The sequence below is a fragment of the Fulmarus glacialis genome, unplaced genomic scaffold (genome assembly GCF_000690835.1).
Source record: "Fulmarus glacialis isolate BGI_N327 unplaced genomic scaffold, ASM69083v1 scaffold36899, whole genome shotgun sequence".
In the NCBI taxonomy this organism is placed as follows: Eukaryota; Metazoa; Chordata; class Aves; order Procellariiformes; family Procellariidae; genus Fulmarus; species Fulmarus glacialis.
In genome coordinates, this window is record NW_009232022.1 from 3,183 (window position 1) to 12,355 (window position 9,173).

The 9,173-nt window shown below is 36.4% G+C and overlaps 1 protein-coding gene across 1 annotated transcript in view; it reads left to right on the plus strand.

The window, feature by feature from the left end:
- ARHGAP11A (Rho GTPase activating protein 11A) overlaps positions 1-8,960 on the plus strand; it is a 9,693-nt gene extending 733 nt beyond the window's left edge. The window contains 10 exon segments of the mRNA XM_009584771.1: positions 347-597; positions 1,167-1,327; positions 1,434-1,580; positions 3,303-3,377; positions 4,039-4,206; positions 5,458-5,593; positions 5,926-6,034; positions 6,864-7,011; positions 7,403-7,504; positions 7,507-8,960. Of these exon segments, the coding sequence (XP_009583066.1) occupies positions 533-597; positions 1,167-1,327; positions 1,434-1,580; positions 3,303-3,377; positions 4,039-4,206; positions 5,458-5,593; positions 5,926-6,034; positions 6,864-7,011; positions 7,403-7,504; positions 7,507-8,960 (2,565 nt within the window). The 5' untranslated portion in view covers positions 347-532.
- The last annotated feature ends 213 nt before the right edge of the window (positions 8,961-9,173 follow it).

Here is a 9,173-nt window from a genome sequence, read left to right on the forward strand (position 1 = left end):
CCCCCCCCGGAAATTTTTCAGCTTTCCAGATGGTGAGAATACACTTGTGACTGAATAAATTTGTTAGCAGTTATGCACACTGGATACTGTGAGGATATTTGTTTAGCAACATTCTCCCAGAAGGATGCGTACGTGGGGAAACCTGTAAATTAACACAATGTGGTCCAACAACATCGTCTGTGTCTCTTGTAGATACTGTAGTTAGGTAAAACATGACAAGGCTGAAACTAAAAATGGGGAAGATGTGACTGTCTTTTCTGATATGGGCTAGAGGATTAATGCCTAAACTTAGAAATCTGATGGTATGTTGAAGACTTAAAATCATGTTTCTTATGAATAATTTCAGAGTAAACTGGATCAAGGTGAAAACTGCCTCTCAGCTGCACTGCCATGTGATGTTGCAGGGCTTCTTAAACAGTTCTTTAGAGAGCTGCCAGAACCCATCCTTCCACCTCACCTGCAGGAAGGCCTTTTCAAAGCTCAGCAGCTAGGAAATGAGAAGAAAACTGCAACTGTGTTGCTGTCGTGTTTGATGGCTGACAGAACAATTGAAGCTTTGAGATACTTCTTCAACTTTCTGAGAACTGTGTCCCTAAGGTCAGTGTAAAGAGAGTGCTTGTAAACAGCTCCCCATTCCTTTAAGGACTTCTCTTTCCAGGCAACTGCTGTAACTTTCTGTGAGTGGTTTGTGACTTTAAACTTTCTTCTCTGCAGTCATTCACTAGAATTCAGTCATGGTCTTTTCTTTCATAAATCCAAAGTGTTTTCTTTATGAAACTTTACTTTGGTGGAGACTTGACTTTGTTCCATTCTTTCATAGCTGTATTCCTCATTCTTCTTTGGAAAGCAAAAGGAGTGACTGGTAAAATTAACATAATCTGACTGATACCTTGCATTCCCCAAAACTGACTAGGATCTATAACCTCTTGCTTTCAATAACATAGTCATGTGGTTACCTAGCCTGGGGTGCCTGAGTCTACACATTAATCTTGGTATGTGAGCACTCAAGTGAATGACTCTGGGTTTGTTTGGGGTTTTTTTCAACTGCATTTGTCTTATTTGGTCTTTTCTCTCTCCACTGCTTATGTCCTGATAATTTGTGTTTTAAAAAAAAAAAAAAAAACAAAAACCAACACCAAAAACCAAAAAACCCTTTTCTTGTTAAGATCCAATGAAAACAGAATGGATAGCAGTAATCTGGCAGTGATTTTTGCTCCCAACCTCTTGCACTCGAATGAAAATGAAAAGATGTCAGCGAGTACAGAAAAAAAAATTCGCTTGCAAGCTGCTGTTGTGCAAACACTTATTGACCACGCAGCAGAAATCGGTAAGATGATAAATGTTTATCAAAATGTCTTGTTGCACATACTTGTATACAGCTTTTCTTTTCAACTTTTTAAATAAAAAAAAAAAATATTTCTCAACTAAATCAGGACAAGTACCGGGATTTATCTTGGAAAAGATTCCTGCAATGTTAGGTGTTGATGCCTTTCAATCTACTCCCTCACTGTGGGGCCACGAAGACAGTGAAAATGAATCTCCCAGTCAATGTAAGAAGAGGAGGCACCGAAGTGTTGGGGGTAGGTATGTTGTGTGAAAGTTTCAGCAACCAGAATAGAATTATTCTGAGACTTCAGGTATGCTGATCCTAAGTACTTGCTTCTTCCACAAGCAGAATAGACGCCTGTGAAATTTGTTGGGTTTGATTTACAAAATCTACTTAAGACTTCAGTAATCACATCACTTTATTGTATATTTACTCTGAGTTTATTCTAGTGTATCTGTTGTGTGTCTGTTGTCTACCAAAGAAGCTATTTTGCTTGTGTTCGGATTTGTGAAGCCAGATTAATGTTACAGCTTTTTGTTGAGTCAACTTCAATCCTGTTGCAGAACACTGCTAAAGTAAAGATTTTTTTTTTTTTTTACTAGTTTTGAAATTATACTTGGAAACTCAAAGATATTGGATACTTTGGTAAGTCAGGTCATGAGAAGGCAAGGATATAAATGGCATGTGTGTTTTGAATTAGAGTAACTGATTTGTGTTTTGAAGTGTAACTCTGAATTGGGTATTATTGGATACTGTGTGTTCTGATATCATGAATCTGGGTTTTTTTTGCAGTTTAGCTATTCAATAGGGTTGGGGTTTTTTTTGCCGAATATGGACAATCAAATGGGATATTCTCTGTTCTGCATCCTCTTTGAGGAAATACTATGGAATACATATGCTTGACTTGATTCAAATCCACTATAACACTCATCTTGTATGTATTGCTATAAAAATATGAGTATGTATTTAGCTTATGTACCTGGAATATTAAACCTGACAGCAATTGAAATTAAGGCTTTATTATTGTATATGTTTAGCCAAACAATTTTTTTTTTGTGCAATATACTTTTCCACTCTGAGGAAGGGAGATCATCCTGGAGTTGCAAAGTGATAAATGCTTGTGAATGTTAAAATTTTGAGGAGAAGCAGTTAGAATTTGTTAATTCTGTGGAATAGGTTCTGGTAGTAGGCAGCTTCTACGCTTTCTCCAGATGTTGTAAAACATAGTATTACTACGCTTTATCTATTTTCAAAGATGAGTTTTTTAAAAACTACCTGATACCTACCAGACACCATAAAAGAAGTACCACAGGCTTGTAGTTTGCTAAGCTTTGCTATGAACACATGGAAATACAACTGTAGGTTGCAATAGCACTTAATAAAAATACTTCCATTTTACACTTTTAAAAACAGGAAAAACTGTAAAACTTCATGCATATACTCTGCTGGGTTTAATTTACCTTTAAAAAAAAAACCACCACCCCAAAACAGAAACATATAGTTCACAGAAAAGTTGTACGTTATTTCTTTGCAAGACCAAAATTTCATACTTCTATTTGGGTCTAACTTCAAAGCTCTAAGAGCTTTTCAGCTTCAAGATGACTGTCCAGTGTAATGACAGTCTGTGAGACTTTCTGTGAGACAGACTTCAATGGATACCTTCTAGGTTTGCCTACAAGAAATCAGAAGGTATATAATTTTATAATGACCAGTAGAATTTCCTACAAGAAACTTCTGTTGTCTGTGCATGAATTTTTTTTTTTTTTTTTTTAAGGAAAATAGAATTTTTCAGCTATTGTGAAAGCAACAAAAACTATGTTGGTGAGAAGATCTATAGTTTTCTTTACATAAAACAACCATTTAAACTGATTTGCTTTATTTGTCTCTGAAAGAATACAAGTTAAACTTGAGTTGAAAATAGAGCAAGACAAACTTCATATTTAAATGTGATTGCTCGGTGTGTCTTGCATTTCAGATATTGTTAGTGGAGCATTGAATAAATTTAAATCTAACAGAACACCCTCCACTACACCTCAACAAGACAGAAGCGGTAGGTATTGGTGTATTTGTACTAAATAAAGCCCATGCAGTATCTTCTGGATTTGTCAACTATATTCCACAAATTTTTTTAACCGAAGAACTAGAACTTCGTTGAAGATAAGTGATTATGTTTAAATTGTTTAAAACTTTGAATATAGGTACATATTTATTGAGGATACTGCATTTACTGTAGCTCTTGGAGCAGCTACAATCACTGCAGCAGTGGGCTGTGCGGTTCTAGGATTACACAATCAAACTTGCGCTTTTTATCTAATGCACACTAAGGCTTCAGTGCAGTAGTGCAGCATTTTATCATCCTGGGAATGAATTTGCCAGGACTGAAATTCTTTCACTCTTTACTCTGTCTCTTAAACTTACAGAAGATGACTATACTTCTTTTTTTCCTCCTAATACCTTTATTATTTTATTAATGTGTCATTTTGGGTTTTCATTTCTGGTACTCTAACTTGTGAAAAAACAACAAAATAAAAAAAACCAAACCCTAAGCTATACTGATTGCATTGCCTGTTCAAAATGCATGCACTTTGGCTAAGCTTTTACAACAATTTTCTTTCAGAGCTTTAAAAAAAAAAAACAAAACAACTGTTTATATTTTAGTAAACTCTCAACATTTTGAGGTGTTATTGCAAATTTGGTTTTCTTAATTTCAGTCTTTTCATCGGTGACTCCAGTGGTTCTTACTCCAAGTACCAAGCGTAAACTTCCAACTGATTGCTCTCAGGGCTTGTCCAGCAAGAAGAGACGATCTTTCAAGCATAGTTTTGCTTTTGAGTTGTTACCAAGCAGCATTTTTAACAGCAGCTCAACACCAGCATCAGGTACAGTGCCTTCATTTTTTCCTTGCTGCTTGAAGTAGTTGTTTATGGCTTTTAATTTAAATGTACACTCTTTTGTTCTTGTTAGGCAGTCATTGATAATCTTCACAGTGTTCCTTGCACTACTTTCCTGTCTTAGGAAATAGTCTTGTTTATGTTCATGTGACTGTCATGTTACATGGATTGAGCAAAAGCAAAATTCTGTTTCTTGTTTTCTGTTATATTAGTCTCTCAGATCTGCAATCCTGACGTCCTTTCATCTTTTTCAGTCCCTCTATATCACCTAGGTTATACTCACATTTCTGTCTTAGCACACACAAATCCATGAAGACTGCCTGTGCCTCCAACCCTTTGAAAGTTGTAGCCTTCTTCTGTCTCCTAAATACTTAAATAGCTGGTCTTAGCTCTATGTGAAATGTAATTGTTGCTATTATAAAGGTTCTTTCTTGAATCCAATTACCTCCTGTTTTCTCTTAGATGCTAAATAATCTCAAAAATCTATAGAAAAAGTTTTACTTTTGTTTGACGATGCTTTAATACCACTTCATTCTACTAGAGTGCTTCCAACTGTCAGGCTCTTCTGCAAATCCTGTTTTATTTTTGTTTGGTTCCTTAATGTGCTGCCAACTGAAGTTAGAGTAAAAAGAAATTTCTAGGTTGGCTATGTTTGTTTTGCCTGAAGGTCAATTTTTTTTCTTCAATTGAGTGGTATAAAACTACTTGCTTTTGTTTATTAAATCATTTCATGCTCACCATGAAATTCTTGTTTCTATGGATAAGCAAACCAAAGCAATGACATTTTCTAAAGATAGTAGTAATGCATCTGTTTCATAAAAAAGTTTAGTAGAAGAGCAACTCTTTCATTTATTGTTGTTTTAACTGTTCTGGCTAGGTATGTAAAAAAAGCACCTTGCAAATAATATTAAGACTGAATATAATTTTTCTTATTAAGCTCTTAAATTTGAGGAAGTGATCTGATGATAGCAGTGTGGAAACTTAATTGAGGTAGTGGTATCAGTAGCATGCAATTAATTGCAATCCATCCGCTTCTATGGATGCTACAAGCAACAGCTTCATTTAATATAAATAAAAGTGGAAGTCAAAGTAATTTCAAGCCAGTACTACAAAATAAGGAAACAAATCTGTGCTGTTTAAAAAACTATTCTTTATTGTATTATTGTATTAACTGTTAAGTCTTCATCTGAAAAAATGTAAGTATTTTAAGATCATGTAAATATGATTTTGTTCCTGTAGTTCAGTTTGAAGCAAGCCCTTGTGTGTCTCTTGAGTCATCACAAACCTCACTGTCTCCTTCAACTGGTGGTGAAAATCTTCTGTCTAGTACAGGGAACAGAAGAAGTAAAAGACATGCAAGCAAAAAATTATACAGGTAATTGGCCTTAGCTCTCTGAAACTAAAGATAAATTGGACTAATGATGTGTAAAATCTCAATCTGTTTTTAAAATTATGTTTTTTGGTGTTCAAAACATACCAAATGTTTATAGTAATCTTAAAATCACCAGATCTTCCTATGTGGCAAAATGGAGCTCAAAACAAAATAAGATCTGGTATAGTAGCCTCCTGTGCCTATTAAAAAAGCTTGGCAAGAAGGCAACAAAAGAAGTAAAACTAGAGGAAATAACCATAAATAAGTGTCAGGATGTTTTCATTGCCCTCCTAAATAGTTTTTTATGTGTCATTTCTTCCCCCCTGTCCTCCCAGGGCTGAATCAGGAAAGACAGGTTGTTTTTCTCCAAAGATTAGCCGAAAAGAAATGGTTCGTAGGTCGTTACGCTTGAAGTTTGGTTTGGGGAAAAGCAGCAGAGAAATGGTAAGTATTCTGCTTCTAACCCAGACTTCTTGTTACTGTGCAAATTTTAATCCTGAGTTTTGGGCACTGCTTTTCAGTAACAGGAAGGACTTACTTCCTTCAGGAAACAGGATAATGGAGGGATCACAGCGTAACTGGACCTGCTAGCAAGTACAAGAAGCCCTAGGTTTATTTTCATAGCAGTAACTGATCAGCTTGTGCTGGGTTCGGCTGGGATGGGGCAAGAGGCTGGGGGAGGGGACAGCTAGGACAGCTGACCTGAATGGACCAAGGAACTATTCCATGCCATATAATGTCGTGCTCACCAATAAAACTGGGATGGGGGCAGTTTTTGCAAAGTAGCCACTGCTCAGGGGCTGACTGGGCATTGGTCTACTTGTCATGAGTGACTGCTTTTGCATCACTTGTGGGTTTGGGGTTTCTTTTTTTTTTTTTGTTCCCACCCCTCTCCCTGCCTCCTTCTGCCTTTCCAGTTCTCTCCCTCATCCTGCTGGGGTGTGGGAGGAGTGAGCAAGTGGCTGGTTGGGAGCTTACCTGCCAGCTGGGGTCAACCCACCACGCTTGTGATCAGTAGGTCTCACAGTTCCTGAAATTCTGATATTACTGAGCCTATGCACAGAATCACTGTATTCAGACTGTGGTTAAGCCTACCTTACTGCAGGTGGGTTGTTCCCTACCTAGGTCTACAGAGAATCGAGGGAGATGAAGTATGGCCAAGAAAAGGCTGCTATGGCTGATTTGCATAGCCTTTTCCTGGAGGTTCCTCTGTAAATGAGATTCCAAATTACAAGTTTATATGAGAGTAATTAACACCCTTTGTTTTTTCAAGAATGTTGTATCAGGATGTCCAGTTGGTAATAGATCTGAAAATATTGGAAGGCGTCTTGCAAGTCAACAAGGTTCGGAAAACAGAGCTGAATGTGCAAAAAGAGATGTACTCTTCAGCCCATGTATCAATGAAAAATTCCCTAAGAAAGGTAAGTAGCTAACAGAATATATTAGATGGGGAAAACTTTTGCTTTTTTAAAGCAAAAGTAACTTTATGGATAACAGTATAAAAGCAATTGGATTAAAAGTGCTCTTAGCTAGTAGGACGAAAGTTACTTGAATGTTAGTGGCTCCTGGGAAGAAGAATTGGTTTAGGACAGTCTTGTTGTGTTTCTAATGTATTTTAGTAGTTCTCTTTTGTTAGTTAAGCAAGATGAGATATGTGATTTCAGTTCTTAATATTGCAACCTTTTTTCACATCTTTGAAACTTACGGGAGTAATGGCATCTTTAAATTCAGTGCTGCTTTAAGCAAGAATTTTGCCTATAATGATCATTAAAATCGCAAGATATTATTCTTAACACTGATATTTATTTTAAGGTTCAAAGAATGTGAGCAAGTCAGAAGAAAACTTGCTAACTCCAAAATGTCACAATAAAGTAGTTCACCGAATGTCATGGAATAGTCCTACTGTTACAGATTCTCAGGTGTTCAGCCAGGACACCCTGAAACGGGAATCGGTTCTTCAGAATCTGTTTTGATATTTGGAAAGCCACCAGTTGTTCCAGATGAATTCAAACCCACAGCTGTAAGCAAACAAGACAAGAGCTTAGAACTTTTGCTGTGTGAAGAGGAAAGTAATTCAACTGCAGAAACATTACTGAAAGTTAAGCAAGCCTTCTCTGTGTCTGGAAGTAATCTTCACAATTTAATAGGTGATACAAAATCTTCCTTCTCAGATGTAGCAGGTGAAACATTAAATGAAACTCTGTGTCTCACAGGGCTCAGTCCAGAGAAAGAATTGTTAGCTGAAGAAGTTTCTGAAAATCTAGCAAATACAAAATCCAGAGTGCTGTTGCACCAATTTAATCAATCTTATGCTATTGATAAACAGCAATCAAAAAAAGATGAAATTCAAGTTTTGGAGAAAAGAAACTTCAAAACTTCTATTGAGATTGAACTTGAGGTCCCAAAACCAGATATAAAAAATGTAACAGAACTTCCTGTGCCTCAAGTACTGGCTAGGGAAGACAAGTTGACTGTTCAGAACAGGTCATCAAAAGATGACTTAAACAAACTAGATTCCTTTGGAAGAAAAGAGGAAATAGAATTAACACACTTGCAAACAGCTGCAAACTGTATGGTAAAATGCTGTAAATTGGAAGAAGATACTGCTAAACTTCCTGTGGCAGGAGAACATCCTACTTCGCAGTTGCCTAAATCACAAAAAGAAGTAGGCAACCAATACTTGCAAGCGGAAAATTCTTATAAAACTTTAACTAAAATATCAACTATTTCTGACCATGGAAAGGTTTCTGACCACATACAATGGTTCAACAAGCTTTCATTAAATGATCCAAGTTCTGCAAGCAAAACTAAACCACCTCTTAAGTTTCAACGTACTCCTGTTCGACAGTCTGTAAGAAGAATGAATTCCTTATTGGAAGCTAACAGACGATCTGTAAGCTCTCAGCTGCTTAAAGCAAGTGATGTTGGTTCACCGCTTGTTAAATCTTTGAGCTATGATTCTGCACTAGTCTCCTGCACAGAAAAGCCCTCAAAGAATTCTGTAGCTTTGCCACTCAGGAGTGAAAGTACATATGACCAAGTTTCTGTATCTCATAAGCAGCTAGACTTAACATCCAAATCGTGTTGCAGGCCATTAAATCCATCAGACAAGCCTGATGTTTCCATCAGAACTGGAATCCATGAACAGGTTCGTCCATCAAAGTCTGTTCTAGAAGATCTAACCAATCATGAAACAGTGAAATCCAGTTTAAAAGCTAATGCAAATATAAATATTCCAGGTGCTGCCCCAGAAAAATCTACAATCACAAGAAGTGCTCCAGGAAAAGAAAGAGTTCGTTATAGAGGCTCTCCAAAGAATCCTATATCTAAAGTGAAACTGCTACCAACTGCAAAACCAGTAGACTTGTAAGATCAAATATGATGGCTAAATGCGCTTATTGTAACTTGGTTAACCTTTGGAAAATCTAAATTTGTATGATTTTTTTTTTTAGCTCTAATTATTTGTATTTTTTGATTTATTTTTTTAACTGTACGAGAGATGGACTTGTACAAATAACAATTTGGTTTATGTTGAGGTTTTCTTCATTTACTGAAACTTTTGTAAATGCTAGTCAGTTCATCC